At 43.2% G+C, this 22570-nt stretch overlaps 2 protein-coding genes across 2 annotated transcripts; both read left to right on the forward strand.

The window, feature by feature from the left end:
- Positions 1-950: 950 nt before the first annotated feature.
- Positions 951-17585, forward strand: LOC115465033 (protein ZNF783-like). Its single transcript, XM_030195464.1, has 4 exons — positions 951-1094; positions 2657-2783; positions 9742-9861; positions 17506-17585. The coding sequence occupies exons 1-4, from the start codon at positions 1071-1073 to the stop codon at positions 17583-17585; spliced, it is 351 nt and encodes a 116-aa protein (XP_030051324.1). The 5' UTR covers positions 951-1070.
- Positions 17586-19180: 1595 nt separating this feature from the next.
- On the forward strand, positions 19181-21897 carry LOC115465126 (oocyte zinc finger protein XlCOF6-like). Its single transcript, XM_030195564.1, has 3 exons — positions 19181-19196; positions 19349-20837; positions 20976-21897. The coding sequence occupies exons 1-3, from the start codon at positions 19181-19183 to the stop codon at positions 21895-21897; spliced, it is 2427 nt and encodes an 808-aa protein (XP_030051424.1).
- The last annotated feature ends 673 nt before the right edge of the window (positions 21898-22570 follow it).

Below are 22570 nucleotides of genomic sequence, written 5' to 3' on the forward strand. Positions count from 1 at the left end.
ATCCACCCCCCCCCCCCCCCCCCCCCCCCCCGCACAGATGAATATAACCCTCTTCCAGTTTCAAAGATCATACCTCAAACCCTCCCCCCCTGGAAGAAAGAATGAATGACAAACCAATAGCGTCTGCAACAAGCTCCATCTACTGGTTACAGCCCACACAGTGAGCACTTACCAAACCTCCTTGTTTGGGTGCCTGGACTGTTCTGTTTGTCATTATTTGCGCGCGCAGTCGGCGCACCCTAAGACGCGAAGTAACATCATTGTGGCGAGCGGGTTCGGCAGCCAACATAAACGGGATCCATAGGATCCACGTTTTACAGCACTACTCATGAGGCCCTTAAGCAAATAAGCACCACATGCCTGTCTCCAGGTGGCTTTCTGCATAATATGCAAATCAGGACATTGTAGGAGGCTGGTTTTCTGACATCCTGTATCTTATGCATTAATGGGACCTGCAGCACTTTCAATGGGTAGATTCAGGGACTGCTTTGGGATAGAAAATATTATTTTCTTTCCTATGTTTTGATTTATTTCTAGTTCTTACCGGATGTACGATCAAAACCAGAACTGACCAAAAAGTCCCCTCCTGGAATGGAGGAGCTTGGCTGCTCTGATTTCCTCGACTACTACTGTATTATTTCAGAGGCACTAAAAATCATTTTGTGCTTTTTCATTTGCATAGAAAAAGAACCCCCAAATGTTCTAAACGCTCCGTCTTGGGGATTGAGGGGCAGCAGCCTGGCCAGCCAGAAGAAATTGGACCCTGCTGAGTGTAAAGCTCCGCCTCCTGAGTGACATCATCAGTCTGCACTCTGTACCATCACACCATAGCAGAGCTGCTTTGTATGGGGGGAAGGGTAAGAGGCATCTTTTTTTGCTTTTATTCCTTTCCTTACGGCTTAAAAACTGTAGCTGGCAATTAAAAACCTTCTCTGCTTTTCTCCTTTAACCCTGTAGCAGACCCTAAAATACCACCTTCCCCAATATTGCAAGAGACACTCAGCTGTTCCCCAGCAGCCAGAGAAAGAATCCTCAATTCATCCAGCAAATCTGCAAAAGCGGAGAGGAAAATGCCTGCTGGAGCTTCTGCACAGGTAAGTGATTGCTCCCATTTTCCTGCCTTCTCTGCAGGGTTCTAACCTGGGACATTGCAGAAGGACCCAGTAGGATCTGCCTGAGACCTACTTTGACTGTATCCCGGGTGAAATGAGAGAGCGAGCAGAAGAGACCACAGAATGGTGTTTTATGTCTTGGATTCAGTGTGTAGCTGGTACCAGTTTCTGTAGTACTGCTCTACAGATCTCCTCATACAAATACTACCCACTGAGTGAAACGATACCAAAAATAGGGTATGTGATTTATTTATACCACAAGATAGATATCAAATGAATAATCCTGCTTCAAAAATGGCAAATTTAAAACGTATATCTGTGCAATCGATAGGGAAAAAAAATTGCATAGCCCCTTTCTACTGACCCCTATAGTAGAAGGAATTTTCAAATTTAAATTTGCCCAAATTTAGCCCATCACTTGTACAACCTTTATCTCTGTTATTTGCAACCCCACTCTTGTTACCTTATTGCTCAGTGGGTCACATATAATCCTTCTCTGGGACTGTGTAAGTAAACTCTGTATATAATTCGTTGCCAGAGAATGTGGTAAAGGCAGTTAGTGGGATTTTAAAAAGGTTTGGCCGGCTTCCTAAAGGAAAAGTCCATACACCATGATTAAAATGGACTTGGGAAAATTCCACTGCTTATTTCTGGAATACTGTCAAACCAAAAATGGCTATCTTCTACTTATATTGTTGAAAAATAACAAATTACTTGAAAGTAGAGCTACTGCAAGAGTACTGTTACAACTGCTGACAACCGTGATCGAATAGCTACTGCTGATAATGGTGGAGCCTCAAACTTACACAGCTAATTTCATTTCACTCTCCGGTGAATCTAAGCTTGTGTGCGTGTTTATAATCATTGGCTCCCTTCCTCCTCCCTCCTATGCAGTATCTGCTATCCCCAGATCAGTTGGCGCACAGAAGGCACAAGTGAGACAAACCGGTCCGGCGTAGAGACCTCCCCTTGACAAGCGTTTTTGCAAAACAGGCACCTGTCGGGGAAAGGGGCATGCCGGTTGTCTCAGATAAGTAATCAATAAGCATTCTAAGATATGAATTTGAGAGTGATCAGGGGATAGCAGATACTGCATAGGAGGGAGGAGGAAGGGAACCAATGATTATAAACACGCACACAAGCTTAGATTCACCGGAGATTGAAATGAAATTAGCTGTGTAAGTTTGAGGCTCTTCCATTACCAGCAGTAGCTATTCGATCATGGTTGTCAGCAGTGGTAACAGTACTCTTGCAGTAGCTCTACTTTCAAGTAATTTGTTATTTCTGGGATAAGCAACATAAAATGTTTGTACATTTTGGGGATCTTACCAGGTATTTGTGACCTGCGTTGGCCACTGTTGGAAACAGGATGCTGGGCTTGATGGATCTTTGGTCTGTCCCAGTATGGCAACACTTATGTACTTATCACTAGGAATTATGTACACACAGAAAATTCTCCCCTGCCCTGATGAGCAACAGTGTTGGGAGGTCTCCTGGTGGACATGATGCAGAAGGTACTGAGTGTGGGAGGGTTTGTGTTTCAGGTCCCAGTAACCTTTGAGGACATCGTCATCTATTTCTCCAGAGGCGAGTGGGAGGAGTTAGAAGATTGGCAGAAGGAGCTTTACAAGGATGTGATGAAGGAGAATTATCAGACCCTGATCTCGCTGGGTAAGGGAGAATTTTACCTTTTTTTATGAGTAAGCCTGAGACAAGGTGAAGGTAGAGCTGAGCGTGAGGTTGTCCAGGTGCAATACAGGTAAAATGAAGTTAATGGGTGCTGCCAGTCTACTAAACTGCAGTAAAACAGGGCAGTCCTGCTCCCTTATATAGGTGGGTACCACAGTTTAATAAATGGTGTAGACTGCATAGTCGCGTCAGGGATTAATCCCACTTAGCCATCTATCCCCCCTTCAATCTGTTCAGAACTCTGCTGCACGTCTCATATTCCGCCAGAACCGATATACTCGTATCACCCCTCTCCTCAGGTCACTTCACTGGCTTCCAATCAGATACCGCATTCAATTCAAGCTTCTCCTTCTTACCTACAAATGCACTCAGTCTGCTGCCCCTCACTATCTTTCTACCCTCATCTCCCCTTACGTTCCCGCCCGTAACCTCCGTTCACAGGATAAATCCCTCCTCTCAGTACCCTTCTCCACCACCGCCAACTCCAGCCTCCGCTCATTCTGCCTCGCCTCACCCTATGCTTGGAACAACCTTCCTGAACCCTTACGCCAAGCCCCCCTCCCTGCCCGTCTTCAAGTCTTTGCTTAAAGCCCACCTCTTCAATGCTGCGTTCGGCACCTAACCCTTACCGTTCAGTGAATCCAGACTGCCCCAATTTGACTGCCCCTATCGGACCGACCGTTCACTTGTCTATTAGATTGTAAGCTCTTTGAGCAGGGACTGTCTCTCTTTGTTAAATTGTACAACACTGCGTAACCCTAGTAGCGCTCTAGAAATGTTAAGTAGTAGTAGTAGTATTACATATAGCAGTGATTTAACCAGAGCTGAGATTGTGATATCATAATGCCTCATTCCTCCAATGCCTAAGAGCCAACCTCATCAGTGATGTCACAATGGCTTGATTGTCCTTATTTGTCTCACTCTTGTCTATTAGATTGTAAGCTCTTTGAGCAGGGACTGTCTCTCTTTGTTAAATTGTACAGCGCTGCGTAACCCTAGTAGCGCTCTAGAAATGTTTAGTAGTAGTATATCAAGTGCCGAAAATCAATAAATCAGTCTAGGTTTACGGTGTTCGGCTGAGTACACAATTACAGCCAAGGGCAATGCCTGATCACTGCCCTGGACCACAAACTTCTTTTGCGCCTTCCTTTTGTCTCCATGTAGAAGGAAGACCCGATGACCCTTGCTAGCGTACATCTCCTCCCCCCACAACATAGCTAACGCATGAATATTTAATAGCTGGAGCACCGATCATTGTTGTCACTTCTCTAGCCATTAACCTTCTCTTGCCCCAGCTTTCAAATCCAGACTCTCAGTTTTTTTTTTTCCAATTACCTCTCTTACTCTCAATTTTCCAGGATGTCCTGAAACTACAAGGGCAGGAGTGATTCTCACTCACTCTGCCACTGCTGGCACTGCTCCAAAAGGGTGCAGGCTGGACTAAAGGTTCTTCTTTGCCCCGCAGTTTTGGAGGTTAGAAGTGAGGGTTAACAGTAAAAACCCTTGCTACAGAATATGCATGTGCTGGCTGAGTTGGGGGAAGGGAAGGTTTGAGGATGTTATAATGCCGTTGTATCGCTCCATGGTGCGACCGCACCTTGAGTATTTTGTTCAATTCTGGTCGCCGCAACTCAAGAAAGATATAGTGGAATTGGAAAAGGTGCAGCAAAGGGCGACGAAAATGATAGCGGGGATGGGACGACTTCCTTATGAAGAAAGATTAAGGAGGTTAGGGCTATTCAGCTTGGAGAAGAGATGGCTGAGGGGAGTCATGATAGAGGTATATAAAATATTGAGTGGAGTGGAACAGGTGGATGTGAAGCGTCTGTTCAAGCTTTCTAAAAATACTAGGACTAGGGGGCATGCGATGAAACTACAGTGTAGTAAATTTAAAACAAATCAGAGAAAATGTTTCTTCACCCATAATTAAACTCTGGAATTCGTTGCCGGAGAACATGGTGAAGGTGGTTAGCTTAGCAGAGTTTAAAAAGGGGCTAGACAGTTTCCTGAAGGACAAGTCCATAAACCGCTACTAAATGGATTTGGGAAAAATCCACAATTCCAGGAATAACATGTATAGAATGTTTGTACGTTTGGGAAGCTTGCCAGGTGCCCTTGGCCTGGATTGGCCGCTGTTGTGGTCAGGATGCTGGGCTCGATGGACCTTTGGTCTTTTCCCAGTGTGGCATTACTTATGCAGGAAAGGTATTTCACAACAGACCAAAAGGGCTTTGGACATACTGAAGGGGAGTTAAATAGAAGGTTGTGGCCCTTTTAACTTGCTGGTTCTGGGAGCCTCCCAGGCATTGCTCTTGATGCCTGGCTAACTCTCCCAGTTACTTGCAGTGCTATTTTGTAGGAAAAAAAAGGTACTGGTACTCATTATGGGCGGAGTCACCATCTATGTCTCTGCCCCTATGGTGGCCACACCCATGATAGCCACACCCCTTATACCAGCCATGGCACATATAAGCAGAATCATTGAAAATACTATACCAGTATAGGAGAAAAAAATAACTTGTGAATTTTTTTTTCATTATAAATAATTTCTATAAGCTGTTACAGCTCTAGTATACCCAGTGCAAAATAAGACAGCAGATATAAATTCTCAAATTGGACATATTTTAAACACTAAAATGAAATGATTTTTTTCTACCTTTGTTGTCTGGTGACTTTGTTTTTGTGATCATGTTGGACCCAGTCTCTGATTCTGCTGCTCTCTATCTGTTCCCTTAACTGTTTCCAGGGCTTCCTTTCCATTTATTTCTTTACTTTCCTCTTCATTTCTTGCCCTACATCCATAGGTAAAAGCTGGGTCCTCTGTGGACTTGACTGGAGGGAGGTATAGAGTGGATCCAGCTTTTGCCTATTTTATTCATCTATGTGCAGTTTTTTTCTCCTCTTTTCCCTTTCCCTCATCTTGTCAGTATGCATCTCCTTCTTTCCATCCACATCCAGCATTTTTCCTCTCTCCCCTCTATCCATGTCCAGCATTTCTCCTCTCTCCCCTCCAACCATGTCCAGCATTTCTCCTCTCTCCCCTCCAACCATGTGCATCTACTTTCTCTGTCTTCCCTATCCTCTATCCATGTCCAGTATTTCTCTTATCTCCCTTTCAACTGTGTGCATCTCCTTCCTGTCTTTCCTTCCCTCCAGCATTTTTCCTCTCTCCCCTCCTTCCTATCTTCCCTCTCCTCCATCCATGTGCATCGCCTTCCTGTCTTCCCTCCATCTATCCATGTCCAGCAACTCTGCTCTGTCCCCTGCCCTCCCTTTCCATCCATGTCCAGCGATTCTCCTCTGCCCTACCCTGCCCTCCATGTCCAGCGATTCTCCTTTGCCCCCTATCCTCCACTCCATGTTCAGTAGCTCGCCCCACCTGTCCGCCCTTAGCTTCCCGACAGCTCTGCTTTCTGTTGTTGCCACCCTGCAACGCGTTTAAATCTTTTATTTATTTATTTTTTACCTGAAGTCGCAGCGTCATTAGTGAAAGGACCAGGTTCGCCTCCTCCAGCCTTCCCTTTGTTCCCTCTGTGTCCTGCCCTCGTGGAAACAGGAAACTACGTCAGAGGAAGGCGGGGCACTGAGAGGGAACGAAGGGAAGGCTGGAGGAGGCAAGCCTGGTCCTTTCACTAACGGCACTGTGACTTCAGGTAAAAAAAAAAAAAATTTAAACGTGTCACGAGGTGGCAGGAACAGAGAGCAGGGCTGCGGAGCTAAGGGCAGGCAGGTGAGCTGGCCCTAGGAAAAAAAGGTGCCGGTTCAAAAAAGGCACTGGTTACTTGACACACACAGGTTATCTTTGCAAGTCACGGTACTGCAACTGTCTGCTGGCAGGACTGCCCCGATGTGCTTTGTGGCTTTTGCAAGTGTTAGAAGTCGATTAATAACACAAAACATTTTGATCATGTTATTCCTTGTTAGTAGAACAGCACTGGTTACTGGTATCAAGCAGAATTCACTTTGAAAGTCTGTTATGTACACTTAAAACTTATTACTGTGGTTCACCCCTTTATCTTTCAAAAATGCTTATTCCCTGTCGTGCTTCTAGAACATTGCTCATCAGGGACTCATCTTTTTAACCTGTCCTTCTTTCAGGATGCTCATGCTTGATGCATCTCGATTTACAGCATTTACTTGTTTGGTTCCTACTTTATGGATTGATTGCCCTACCCAAAATCTGGCCCTGAATGAGCTAGGTATACAGCTGCTTTCCTAGTAGAGGTAGGCTCTTAAGTAGAGTGTTTTTTGTTGTTGTTGTTGGTTAGCTCATATGGAAGAGGATAATATAGCAAATGAGTTTAAAACAAAAATGAAAGCAGTGTTGCTGAGTAACATGGAAGTGTGTTGATTTTTGTCAACCAATTTAAAGTTGTGAAAGTGAGTGGAGCAGAAATAGAAGAGAATCTAGGAGACTGGAGATCAGTATTTTGATGAGGGAAGAATAGTGGAAGACTGAGCTGAAGGCTCACCAGGTTCCTCTTGGGAGGTAATCTCTCTAAAATTGGTTGCTCTTGGTAGCATTTTCTCCAGATGGGCTCATTTTGCGCATACCATGATGAGAATGAACTTCACTCCCAAGTCAGCATGTGTGGAGTATGATCTCGGAGCACGAAGCTTACCATGTTTGCAACTTTTGCTTTTAACCGGTTGTACCCGGTCTAAAGCAAACATTATTTAGTGTCTAATGCACAAAGGGGTTTTGCATGGCTTTAACAGTATGCCATAGTAGCTACTGAGAATCCCACGCAAATCTACTATAATAAAACTCACCCTCAACGTTCTGAGGACACTGACGTCAGTGAAGCCAAGCCCTGACTTCCTTCAAAAAGGTTTGAAGGTTCGTGGTGGTGAAGCTACCAAAATCCCTCGAGGGTAGAGCAATGGCAGAACAACGAAGGGGTTGGCAGGGAGGCGTGGGGGTGGGAAATCGCTCCGGGCCCCGCCCTCACGTCAAACGTCATGACATTGGGGGCGGAGCAATGGCAGAACAATGAAGGGGTTGGCCAGGGAGGAAGGGAGGGAGGGGGGGTGTTGGCGACGAAAACCTTGCTAGCGCCCGTTTCATTTGCTCTGAAACGGGCCTCTTTTACTAGTGTATTATAATGAGCTTGGTAGTATTATAAGGAGCGTTCCGTCTGGTGCACAGAAAGGAGCACCTACCTTTTAACGTGCAAACTTTTCTGACAGGTCTGGAGTAGTCCTTCTGTGAGGGCGATTTTACCCTTTTCCCACCAGCTGCAGCATGAACAGGCTGCTCTCCATTGAGTTGTCCAGTCCGGGGATCCTAGAGTCACAAGTTTTCTGCAAAAAACTTCCCTCTGTTTAATCTTTGGTCTGTTAAAAGCCCTTCTTTTCAAACGCTTCTTAGAAACGAGTCCTTTCTTTTCTTTGAACCCTAAGGATGTAAAAAAAATGGAAGCGGTGCAAAGAAAAGCTACGAGAATGGTAAGGGACTTGCGTTACAAGACGTATGAGCAGAGACTTGCTGACCTGAACATGTATACCCTGGAAGAAAGGAGAAACAGGGGTGATATGATATAGACATTCAAATATTTGAAAAGTATAAATCCGCAAACGAACCTTTTCCGGAGGTGCGAAGGCGGTAGAACGAGAGGACATGAAATGAGATTGAAGGGGGGCAGACTCAAGAAAAATGTCAGGAAGTATTTTTTTCACGGAGAGAGTAGTGGATGCTTGGAATGCCCTCCTGCGGGAGTTGGTGGAAATGAAAACGGTAACAGAATTCAAGCACGTGTGGGATAAACATAAAGGAATCCTGTTCAGAAGGAATGGATCCTAAGGAGCTTAGCCGAGATTGGGAGCCAGAGCCAGTGGTGGGAGGCGGGTACAGTGCTGGGCAGACTTACACGGTCTGTGCCCTGAAAAGGACAGGTACAAATCAAGGTAAGGTATACACAAAAAGTAACACGTATGAGTTTATCTTATAGGGCAGACTGGATGGACCATGCAGGTCTTTTTCTGCCGTCATTTACTATGTATTTATTTATGCATTCTTGTATCCCACTATTATCCAAAAACAAATTTCTGTTCAAAGTGGCTTACAATTTACATTTTGGTGGCGTTACAATAGTGTTGTGCAATGTGGAGAGGGCATCTATAGTTCGTGTGGTTATTCGTAGAGTTTTTGAAGAAATAGATTTGAAGTGGAAAAGATGGTGGTAGCTTTTGTGTTTAATTTACCGATAACCAATGCTCTTCTGTTAACAGTGGGGTGATATGATGAGACTGACGTGTGGAGGAGTGTCCTAGTGCAGGACGTCAGACTCACAGAAGCAGAAGCCTGTTCGGCCACATTGGTGATCTGCAAGGGCCGACTTCTAGTGGAATAGCAACATTCCATGTAGAATCTGAAATAGTAGCAACAGTGGAGGAGTGGCCTAGTGGTTAGGGTGGTGGACTTTAGTCCTGGGGAACTGAGGAACTGAGTTTGATTCCCACTTGTGACTCTGGGCAAGTCACTTAACCCTCCATTGCCCCATGTAAGCCGCATTGAGCCTGCCATGAGTGGGAAAGCGTGGGGTACAAATGTAATAAAAATAAATATGAAGGGATAATAAGGCCGATTATACTGTTTGTAAGGGGACCCAGCCCACAATGATAAGTAAAGAAGGTTTACATGAGTTTTCTGATATATGCAGAGTCCCAAAGTCTTTCCTCTTTAAGGGCCCTGTTTACAAAGATGCGCTAGCGTTTATAACTTGCGATAACTGTGTAGACATCCATTATGGGCATCTATATGGTTAGTGCATGCTAAGTTTTAGCACCTGCTAAAAACTCGAGCGGGCCTTTGTAAACAGGGCCCTAAATGAGGATTGAATATTTTAAATAATTCTAAACTGTAATTATCTTTATGCTAGAAATGTTTCTAAAGCTTTAAATGATGATGGGAAACATTAATTCAGTGTTCTTATTCCAGGAAGAGGCTCTCGGACTGAAACCCCTGATATTATATCCCACATTGAACGAGGGGAAGAGCCGTACATCAGGGATGAACTGGGATCAGAGGAAAGAATTACTGGGAAAGGCGGCCACTCAGGTGAGTCCAGTCATGAGCAGGACCTGGTGTAAAACTGCTGAAACCAGTGCGATGTGATTCTCTCACTCATAATTTTCAGATATAAAATTTATGGGTTAAAGTATGCATAGGGTTTTCCAAGTGGGATCCCATACACAAAGGAGGCCTCCCTAACTTTTTTTTTTTTTTTTTTTTAAGAGAAACATCCTTTGAAAGCCCTTGAAAATTGTGTCAGTTGTCTTTTCTGGCATAAGTAGTCCCCCGAAGCAGGCATCTAGCTGAAATGGAGCACTTTTCAAACTTGGCAAAAAAGCGCAGACGGCAAGGGACCTAATAAGTAGAGCGTGAGAGGCTCCAGTCACATCGTTATATTGTTCACCTGACACGGCCATGTTTTGGCAAGTGCGTACATCGGGGGCCCATGTTTTTCTGTGCAAGTAAACGCAATCCAGCTGATATTTAAAACTGTTTAATGGGCCAGGAACAGCTTCTGGCCGGTTAAATAGTCTCAAGCCGGCTGAGCACCAATATTCATTCCTAATCATCTACTGTCTCACCCTACTCCCACACGGAAACACAACCCATGACCCAGATAACAACAAACCCATAACTCACAAATCATACATCACTTACATATACAAAATGTCCACCCTAAAGAACATACATAACAACTCAACCACAATACACCAACTTTGTGCACAACCTATCAATAACTCACCAGACCAAAGACACAACAACCAACTAAAAGGAAAAAACTCCACATACGAAAACCACCAACAAAAAGAGAGAAAAAACAACAACAAATTCAACCAACGAGAAAACAGACAACTAATAAAAATAAACACATCGGAACCCCCCCACGGAACACACCAAAACTAAATCTTCCAATTTCAGAAACTTTAAAAATCCTTGGAGTTACTATTGACCGCCACCTAACACTTGAAACCCAAGCAAACAACACAACCAAAAAGATGTTCTACTCCATGTGGAAACTGAAAAGAATAAGACCATTCTTCCCAAGATCCGTCTTCCGCAGCCTAGTGCAATCAGTCGTACTCAGCCACCCGGACTACTGCAACTCACTATACGCAGGTTGTAAAGAGCAATTACTGAGGAAACTTCAAACAGCCCAGAACACAGCAGCCAGACTCATCTTCGGGAAACCAAAATACGAAAGTGCGAAACCCTTACGAGAGAAGCTACACTGGCTCCCACTCAAGGAACGCATCACTTTTAAAGTATGCACACTAGTCCACAAAATCATTCACGGTGAAGCCCCAGCCTACATGTCTGACTTAATAGACCTACCACCCAGAAACGCTAAAAGATCATCCCGAACTTTCCTCAACCTCCACTTCCCTAATTGCAAAGGCATAAAATACAAAGTGCTGCATGCGTCCACCTTTTCTTACATGAGTACACAATTCTGGAACAAACTACCATGAAACCTGAAAATGATCTACAAACTGGCCAACTTCCGCAAACTATTAAAGACCCATCTCTTTGAAAAAATCTATCGAAAGGATCAAAACACATGAAGTCCACACACACTGTTAGCAATGCATCAATACATTCTCTTCTATACTCTTATCCCCCGCAATTTTAACACATTAAAACCTTAATTTACAGGTAAAAAAATAGAAAATATTATACCCGAACGTTCTCTTGCTATAGCTGTAGGGTGAGATAAATAATACCTAGAGCAACAGGTACCCACAGATTACTTATACCAAGATTCCCTGATGCATAAGTCTGCCTAACAGACTCACTAGCTCTGTCTAGGGTGAGATACAGGAATCTTGCTTCTGGCCCCTCTCCAGGTGTTTTGGTGTGTAGAGTGAAAAAGAAAGACACAGCTGATAGATAGATATATATATTAGCTTTATTATGGATAAGAAAATAGAAATACTCTGCGCTAGCTTATGCAATAAAAATATCCCTTACTGATATGAGCACTACCGAAAATATATTGTCTAAACTACACTCTGATTATCCTGAGACTAAGTACGTTAATGATTAGAACAGTACAAATGATATCCTAATGATCCTTATGAAAACTTATCACATCTTATGCAAAATACACATTAGCAGCTGTCCCTGACCAAGAGCTGACATAAACCAGTCGTACTTAGATAAACCACTGCCTAACCCCAGACTAGGAAATATATCACTGTGATCTTACCACGCTGTCCTGATGACGGCTTCAGATAAGACCGGAGCAGAATCTCCCCAGACGCTATTTTAGCTGTCTGTGTCTTATGTAGTGCAGGTCTTTATCAGCCCACGTAGGTTCCCGTCACTCCTTTGGTTATCAGAGCCAATATCTCTGCCACAGGTATTTGCACCAGGATGCAGGTCACTAGGTTGGTATCATACAAAGTCTCTGGCTCCCCCCGAGCCTTGCTGGATTTCTCAGGTCCTCTTACCAGTTGCCCCTCTTCCAAGGGTCTCCGACTCACTAAGTTACTTCTGTTCCCGCTTTCCCCGTACCTCTCGGTCAGGTGACGGTAGGAACCAATCATGATCTTGTCCAGTTCAGTACATGGGCAAGAAGAGTTCTTTGTTTTGTGACCTTGGAGAATGGTAACTTCTGGAGCCATGTCTGCCTCCCTACTCCGTTCTCAGGGTGATAGAAGGGGGTGTTTAGAACACAGACTGTCCTTGGCTTTAGCAAGCCTGTCAGTGATTTTCCACAAGCTGAAGCTGGATCTTGCTGACACAGAGATGTTGCAGCAGCCATCTTATTATACCAAGATGTCATAGGCTTGTATACAGTGGGGGAAATAAGTATTTGATCCCTTGCTGATTTTGTAAGTTTGCCCACTGACAAAGACATGAGCAGCCCATAATTGAAGGGTAGGTTATTGGTAACAGTGAGAGATAGCACATCACAAATTAAATCCGGAAAATCACATTGTGGAAAGTATATGAATTTATTTGCATTCTGCAGAGGGAAATAAGTATTTAATCCCTCTGGCAAACAAGACCTAATACTTGGTGGCAAAACCCTTGTTGGCAAGCACAGCGGTCAGATGTCTTCTGTAGTTGATGATGAGGTTTGCACACATGTCAGGAGGAATTTTGGTCCACTCCTCTTTGCAGATCATCTCTAAATCATTAAGAGTTCTGGGCTGTCGCTTGGCAACTCGCATCTTCAGCTCCCTCCATAAGTTTTCAATGGGATTAAGGTCTGGTGACTGGCTAGGCCACTCCATGACCCTAATGTGCTTCTTCCTGAGCCACTCCTTTGTTGCCTTGGCTGTATGTTTTGGGTCATTGTCGTGCTGGAAGACCCAGCCACGACCCATTTTTAAGGCCCTGGCGGAGGGAAGGAGGTTGTCACTCAGAATTGTACGGTACATGGCCCCATCCATTCTCCCATTGATGCGGTGAAGTAGTCCTGTGCCCTTAGCAGAGAAACACCCCCAAAACATAACATTTCCACCTCCATGCTTGACAGTGGGGACGGTGTTCTTTGGGTCATAGGCAGCATTTCTCTTCCTCCAAACACGGCGAGTTGAGTTCATGCCAAAGAGCTCAATTTTTGTCTCATCTGACCACAGCACCTTCTCCCAATCACTCTCGGCATCATCCAGGTGTTCACTGGCAAACTTCAGACGGGCCGTCACATGTGCCTTCCGGAGCAGGGGGACCTTGCGGGCACTGCAGGATTGCAATCCGTTATGTCGTAATGTGTTACCAATGGTTTTCGTGGTGACAGTGGTCCCAGCTGCCTTGAGATCATTGACAAGTTCCCCCCTTGTAGTTGTAGGCTGATTTCTAACCTTCCTCATGATCAAGGATACCCCACGAGGTGAGATTTTGCGTGGAGCCCCAGATCTTTGTCGATTGACAGTCATTTTGTACTTCTTCCATTTTCTTACTATGGCACCAACAGTTGTCTCCTTCTCGCCCAGCGTCTTACTGATGGTTTTGTAGCCCATTCCAGCCTTGTGCAGGTGTATGATCTTGTCCCTGACATCCTTAGACAGCTCCTTGCTCTTGGCCATTTTGTAGAGGTTAGAGTCTGACTGATTCACTGAGTCTGTGGACAGGTGTCTTTCATACAGGTGACCATTGCCGACAGCTGTCTGTCATGCAGGTAACGAGTTGATTTGGAGCATCTACCTGGTCTGTAGGGGCCAGATCTCTTACTGGTTGGTGGGAGATCAAATACTTATTTCCCTCTGCAGAATGCAAATAAATTCATATACTTTCCACAATGTGATTTTCCGGATTTAATTTGTGATGTGCTATCTCTCACTGTTACCAATAACCTACCCTTCAATTATGGGCTGCTCATGTCTTTGTCAGTGGGCAAACTTACAAAATCAGCAAGGGATCAAATACTTATTTCCCCCACTGTAGGCCAAGACCAGCTTAGGCTAGATCACAGGGAAATACCCCTACATAGCTCTGTTGCCCTATCAGTATCCGTTGTTCTCCTATTGTTCAGCTGTTCTTTTCCATTGTTTTATTCCCCTTAACTATACTTGGACTTTGTTTTAACTTAACTCCTCACATTGTAACCATAATCATGTTGTAACAGATTGTACTTCCATCTTTACAGTGTATTGTAAGCCACACTGAGCCCGCAAATAGGTGGGAAATTGTGGGATACAAATGCAATAAAATAAAAATATTTAGCGCGAGATATTATCTGAGCTGAATATTACCGCTCAGCGGCTAGCCTGGTCACCATCACGATAGTATTCAGTGGCTGACTGGTTTAAGTTTAGTAGCCAGATATACCCACATAAATAGCAGATCTATCGTTGGCTGCTAAACTTAGCCGGTCAGCCAATGAATATGGGCTTAACTGGCTATGTTTTTAGTGGCCAAGAAAACCCCAGATCCCGGCACTGAATTTCCGGGTTCACCGACTGCCACACTATTCAGAAAGTCTTCACAAACTTGCTCATTCATGGTCTTTCACAATTTCTAGACTCTCCACATTGGGACAAAGTTCTTTGCTATGTTTTTATTTATTTATTAATAAAAATACCACCTTCCCATTCAGTTGTTCAAAGCAGTTTCCTAATAATATCTGAAGATTTGTGATGCAGTCTAAATGTGCACTTTTTTCCTTTTCCAACCTAGATCCTATGTACTTGTCTCAAGCTCACTTGAATTTGAATACTCTACATGTTCAGCATTTGTTAACTTATAGCGTTGAAGTCTCCACCTACCAGCAGAGGGGAGGATACTCTTTTAAAATTAAGAAATTAATTAGGATCTGGTAAAATTTCTTGTCATATTGATTGGGCGCATACAGATTACAAATATATACTGTACGGTGATTAATAACAGCTTGAACCAATATATAACGACCCTCTGGGCCTGCTTTTATTATCTGGGCTTTGTCCACCAAACCCTTTTTAAAACAAAATTGCCACCCCTCCCTTCCTCCCCTGGGATGTCGCTGCAAAGCATTCTCCTACTCACCAAGTTTTCAACTTTGCATGTTCTAATGCATTAAGATGTGTCTCCTGTAATAGTGCTATGTCAATTCTGTGTCTGTGTGATTGTTGCAGGATTTAGATCTTTTAATGGGCAAGTTTATCCCACCCACATTCCATGTCACCATTTGCAGCATGCCTAACCTACTGACAGTACTAGTGATTTAACATAAAGTACTCTGCATAGTGGGGGAGGATGTCCCAGCCGCCATCCTCTACCCCCCCCCCCCAACGCTCCCACACATACATCTCTCGCTTAACTCCACCTTCAACACTCAATAGCTTCTGAATCCCCACCTCCCTTCCCAACCCCTCTCTCCTTCTTCCCTTCCCAAAACTCCCTGCCCCCTTCTTACAGCTCCTCCCAGTGGAGCGGTCACATTTAAGGCCCCCCCCCCCCCCCAACTACCCCTTTCCCATTTTCACTTCCCCATGCAGCTGTGTAACAAAGTTCACACCCCACGTCCCTCCCCCGTCCAGCCATTTGTCCCTCCTCTCCCCTTCCCTCCCTCCTCTCCTCCTTCCCTACACCTAACCCCCCAGTCCACAGATCAAATCCACATCCAACCCAGCACTCAGCCTGTCCCTATACACGGTCCATTGAGTTTAAAAGAAACAAATAGAACACCAAAATAGACCAGTGATATCTCTCTCAGTGCTGCTATGTTACCACAGGTCTCTGTCACCTTGCTTCTCTGGGTGATCACAGAAAATCCAGTAAAATTAGTAGTCCATAAGGGGAGAGGAGGGTGTGGAGGAAAGGCGAGGTGTTAACGGCTTCACTCCCATCACCCTCCTCTGTAAGGCATGAGATTTTCCTCCTTATTGTGGCAAAGCATCAGTTTCTATTAACTCGTGTCCCCCATCTGTGCTAACAGAGTCTCCAAGCGCTGCAGGAAAGCACGGGCTCCTTCTACTGCGGTATATGACTGGACTGTTCCATTATGAGTGATCTTGAGGGTCGCCGAATACAATAGGGCAAACTTTATTTTAAGAGAGACTAACTTAGAGCAAATAGGTGAAAACGCTTTATGTTGAGTCGCCACGCCCGCTGAATAATCTTGAAAACACATAATCTTCTGGTTATCATATTGTAGCGTTTTTCCTCCTCGCATTGCTTGTACTATGGCTTGCTTATGAGCATAAGATCCGCAATATGACCACTCTCGGTTTAGACTGTGTCGCTTGCCTCTGCCCCGGGGTGTGCACCTGCTCCACTCTCAGCGGGCCGCCGGCAACTGCACCTCCTCAGCCAGCCACCAATCCAGAAAGCTCACCAAGTTTTTATCAGGTAAGGACTCCGGAAGGCCCACCAGATGCAGATTATTCCTGCGGGATCTATTTTCAAGATCCTCCACCTTGTCCTCCAGCATAGCTATCTTCTTTTGCAGCGTGCTCTGTGTTTCCTCCACCACTGTGACTCTATCCTCTACCTCGGCTGTTCTCAACTGAAACACCCCACATTCCTTGCAAGTTCCTCCAGCTGAGCCTGCATATGTCCCAATTTTGAATCGATCGGGGACAAACGGCTTTCTAATAGATCCTCCAATACCGCCGTCATTTTGGAGGTAATCTCCGTTACCCACGCCGAGGAGACCGAGGGTCCGGCTGGGCTCGAAGGCGCCGCCATATTATCTTCCACGGTCTTCCCTCGCATCTTCTCTTTGTGAGCTGCTCTCACCACCATACTCAAAACTTTCACCACCCGAACCACGGCAGGTATGTTCTGACACTCAGGGGGGGATCTAATAGTCCAAGTGATGTTTGCCATTATTAAAACTACGGGGAATAAAGAGGACCCACCAGTAAATATTGTTGGGATAATACACTGAGTAAAACACGAGTTATAAATATTGGAGTTTCATATAAAAGTTTATTGTTAATAGTCATGCAACTACACAGTAATTATACATGTACACATTATAAATATAGGAGAAGACAAGAAGGAAGGGATAGGGGGAAAAAAGTTTGGAAAACATTGATGATGGACATTTCAGGTTTAGTAATGTGTACTAGACTTCGCTGTTATACGATTTATATTGACTGAGATGGAATTGTATACCATGTGACCTCATCAATAAAAAATTGTTGAAACATAAAACTACGGGGAATAGCCAGGGGGCTCAGAGGAACTCAGCTCGGCATCGTCTCTCGAGCATCGTGTCCTAAAGGATACTATAATTATACATGTATCTTTACCCTTTAGGTGTGAGCGTTTACATCCGCTCTGTAGCTGCCTACTTTCCTTTGTGTTTGGTTATTGAATCCTTACAATTGAAAAGTTAACATCTGAAAACAAAAGAACTAGAAATGCAAAATAGGGGGGAGAGAGAGAATAGCAAATTAAAGATAGTGCATGAAATCAGAAGGGAGAATAAAAGCTGCAGCTTATCCAAACATCACACAGGACACAGCAAAGATGACACAAAGATATGGTTTGTAGATGATGCAAATGTCCAAATTTATTGTGTAGCTTTAAAAGACTCGACACGGCCGTGTTTCGGCCAACTGGCCTGCCTCAGGGGTCTTTGCAGTCTTTCAAGAATGTCTCTGGAAAGACCCTGTGTCTGTCGATACACTATCAAATTAAAAATCTTGTATAATGAAACCCTCTCCTTTGGCGGGAAAATAAACAGCCGCCAAACTGTAAAGCGCGATACTCAGAAAACAAAACTGTTCTTCAGTTTAGAGAAGGCGACTCTTGACTGTCGATCCGGCACAACTTTGTTTTCTGAGTATTATGCTTTACAGTTTGGTCTCTCTAGCATTAGCGCGTGCTTAAAATCGATAGCACGCCTACAGCGCGGCTTAGTAAACAGGGTCCTTGGTTTTTATCCCCAATGCTTGATCTCGTACCCAAACAATATTAACAGTGTTGTCTCCTGCATTAGTCTCCTTCTCTATTTCCTACCTCAAGAAGTGCCTTCACTGTAAGAATCCATAAAAATCAGTAAGGGGGGGGGGAGTCCAATTCCTGCTGCAATTGTGCACAGGATCTGATATTTCTGCCCTTTTACCGCATTGTTCCACTTTTATTAACCCTTTCAGTGCCCATCTCCCTTAACATTTCCCGATATTCTGTAAGTTATGCATTTAAGTTTGAGCCCCGTTCACACTCTGCCCACATGAACGCACATCTGCAACATACACACTATTGAAGATATGCATGTGTTTAGCAAAATAGCTTGTAGCCTGATCTTGCATTATTTAGGGACCCTTTTTACAAAGCTACGGGAAGCACTAACGTGTGCTTAGGGCAGTAAAAAAAAAAAAAGGCGTACCGTGGAGGCGTGCTGAGGTATCCCATGGTAATTTTAGGATATGTGCACACTACCCACGTACTAAATAAAAAATATATATTTATTTTCACAGTGTCGGTTAGCGCAGCTACGTTGCTGCATGCTAACCGATTAGCACGTGTTTAGTACATGAGCTCTTACCACCTACATAATGGGTGGCGGTGAGGGCTCATGTACTAATCTGTTTTGATGGTCACATACTAATGGCAAAATTAATTTGTGACCATTAATACAAAAAAAAAAAAAAGGAACTTCGGCCATTTTACCTCACTGGTAAAAATGGCCTTACCGTGCAGGACAGACCTGCATAAGAGCACAATTGGTAAAAGGGCCCCTTAATGTTTTTATGATTAATTGTGTATGTTTTTTGTTTGTAACCCATCTACCTAGAATTGTAAGATAGAGTAGGATATAAATATTGTTCATATACACTCATAAATGATTAGAATTACTGACATTTACGTACATTCTATTTATCTTTGGATGGCTCGTTATAGAATTAACATCCTTTAGAGGTAAATTTTAAAGACATTTTCCAGGTGTACAGGCTACAGAGATAATTTACTTCACATGCAACAGGACATGACAGTGCTTCTGGGTAATGTTATGACAGGATAATAGTGAACATTTCATACTATGCTGTCCTTCAGAAGAACAGCAGGAACACAACATGGAGAAACAATGTTATTGTAATATTGAATTTTTAGAACTGTTTTCCTTCAGTAATGTCAAATTTTTTTTTCCATCTAGAAAGTGATGATCCCATAAACGGTAATTTAGAGACACATCGCTGGGAGCTGAGTGAGAATCCAAAAAGGTACACGATCTTATCAGAAAGAGATGGAAAAGATCATTCATCTTGTTCTTACTGGGGAACAAAGTACAAGAATCAGTGCATCTCGGAAAATAAGCAAAGAAGAGACTGTGGACCCTGTCGGCAAAGTACCGGTTATAACACACATACAGGGGAAGAGCAGAGAAACCAGACATGGGAACAAAGGTGTTTATGTGATATATGCGAGATACTTATCAGGGATCCTGTAACTCTGAACTCACAGCAGAGATGTGACACTGAAGAGAGACCCTCTACAGGTGCAGACTGTGGGAAAAATTTCATTCATAGAAAACTGCAGGGGCAACAGGAAATGTGCATGGAACCTGTTACCAGTTATGAGGATGAGAGAGGTTTCAATAGCACAGAAAAACTAATGCAGTACCAGCAAACGAACAAAAGAGAAAAACTGCTGACAAGCATGGAATACAGGAGAATCTTTTTTAATAACCCAGCCCTGCAAAAATATGAAAATATCTATCCAAATGAGAGAATATTTTCCTGTACTGATCATAATAGAAACTTCAGTGTGAAAGAAGAGTTCTCAAAACACTCCAAATTTCACCAGGGACAGAGAGAGACTTCAAGGAATAAATGTCGGAGAAAAGACTTTTCAGGACATGAAAAAACACATACAGATGAATGTTCATTTGCTTGTAGTAAAAATGAAAAATGCTTTAGTAGGAACGCAGACTTGCCACAGATACAGAAAATCCATCCAGGAGTGGAACAATTTCCATGTGCTGAATATGGAAAAATCTTCAGGTGGAAGGCAGAGCTCGAACTCGACCAGAGAAAATGCACAGAAGGAAAACCATATACGTGTAATGAGTGTGGTAAAAACTTTACTTGGGAGAAATCTCTCATAAGCCACCAGATGGTCCACACTGGAGTAAAACCCTTTACATGTTTTGAGTGTGGTAAAGGCTTCAGTCAGAAGGTTTATCTCACAAGACACCAGATAATTCACACTGGAGTGAAACCATTTTCATGTACGGAGTGTGGTAAATGCTTCAGATGGCAGAACAATTTCATATGCCATCAGAGAATTCACACAGGATTGAAACCATTTGAATGTCCTGAATGTGGTAAAAGGTTCCATCAAAAGATATCACTCACAGTTCACGAGAGACTACATACAGGAGTGAAACCATTTAATTGTACAGAATGTGGTAAAACGTTCAATCAGAGAACATTTCTTACAATACACCAGAGAATTCACACAGGAATAAAACCATTTACATGTACTCAATGTGGTAAAAGCTTCACTCAAAAGGGAAATCTCAAAAGTCACCAAAACGTCCACAAACGAGAGAGGTACTTTACCTGTATTGAATGTGAAAAAAGCTTCAGTTTAAAATCAAGCTTTATGAGCCACCTGAAAATACATGGAGAAAAACCTTTTGCATGTTCTGAGTGTGGAAAGAGCTTCACACAGTTCACTTATTTAAGGAAGCACCAGAAAACTCATGCCAGAGTAAAAGCAGAACATGATAAATTGTTGGGTGAGCAGTGCTCTCTCAGAATGTACCAGAAAATCCATACTTGTACCGAGTGTGGTAAAAGCTTCAATCGAAAGACAAACCTTGCAACCCACCAGACAATCCACAAAGGAGAAAAACCATTTGTATGTATAGAATGTGGTAAAAGCTTTAGGCTAAAATCTAGCCTCACAAAACACCTGTCGATCCACAAAGAAGAAAAACCATTTACCTGTGTTGAGTGCAATAAGAGCTTTAGTATAAAATCAAGTCTCATAAGCCACCAGAAAATTCATGGAGAAAAATTATTTCTGTGCTCTGATTGTGGTAAAAGCTTCACGCATAGTAAAGGTCTCGCACAGCACCAAAGAATTCATACAGGTGAGAAGCCATTTATATGTACAGAATGTGGCAAATCGTTCCGGCTAAAATCAAGCCTAACAAAGCACCAAACAAGCCACAAAGGAGAGAGACCATTTATATGTACAGAATGTGGGAAAAGCTTCAGTCTAAAATCAAGCCTTACAAGCCACCAGAAAATCCATGGAGAAAGACTATTTACATGTTCTGAGTGTGGTAAAAGCTTCACACGTGAAAAAGATCTCATACAGCATCAGCGAATCCATACTGGGGAGAGACCATTTATATGTACAGAATGTGGTAAAAGTTTTAATCAGAAAATAGCTCTCACAATGCACCAGAGAATCCATACTGGAGTGAAACCATTTACATGTGTAGAATGTGGTAAAAGTTTCAGTCAAAAAACAAATCTCACGATCCACCAGACAACCCATAGAAGAGAGAAACCATTTACATGTGTTGAATGTGGTAAAAACTTTAGTCATAAGACATACCTTACAAAGCATCAGAGAATCCATATAGGAGTGAAACCATTTACATGTTCTGAGTGTGGTAAATGCTTCACTTATAAGACCTATCTGAACAAACACCAAAGAATACATACAGGATTTCAAATAAAAAGTTGAAAACGTGTCTCTGATGCCTGTGTCATAAGGGAATAGAGAGGTGTATATAGATATCTAGGAGTAGAGGAAAGAGCTACAATCCAACACAAATCACTGAGAGAGATGATCATCAAATAATATTACAGAAAAATAAAACTGATTCAGACACATGCTTTAACTGCATGGAATAAGATACCAGCCATTATCTACATGCATTTCCCATACATTCGTACAGCTTGGAAATAGAGACTGGCCTCAAAAAAGTACTTGAGAAACTGGATGTATGAACAGCAAACTCTTCATTCCCATGATGCAATTTATAAGAACCAATGTACATTTCTGAAACCACCAAAGGAGAAGTGGGCTTTATAGGAATAGGTTCTCTGTGCAGAGCTAAACAGACACAAATACACCAGTTGTTGAATTATGAAATTAAATGTTAAAATTCCAGCTCTATCATATTTGGATGAGCATTCTAACAAGTAGAAGAAATGAATAAGAATCTGCCAGTACAGATAGGTAATGAAGCAACAGAATTAGTAAAACAAGAGAAAACAAAATTTGTGACATGATTAGATCAACAAACAAAAAATAAAAACACCCATGGGAAGTGGACAAATGCAGTGGGAATTTGAAGTGAATTCCCCCACCCCCCCCCCCCCCCCCCCACTCTAGGAAACACATCCGACAGTAG

This window comes from Microcaecilia unicolor, chromosome 1 (genome assembly GCF_901765095.1).
Source record: "Microcaecilia unicolor chromosome 1, aMicUni1.1, whole genome shotgun sequence".
NCBI classification, from domain to species: domain Eukaryota; kingdom Metazoa; phylum Chordata; class Amphibia; order Gymnophiona; family Siphonopidae; genus Microcaecilia; species Microcaecilia unicolor.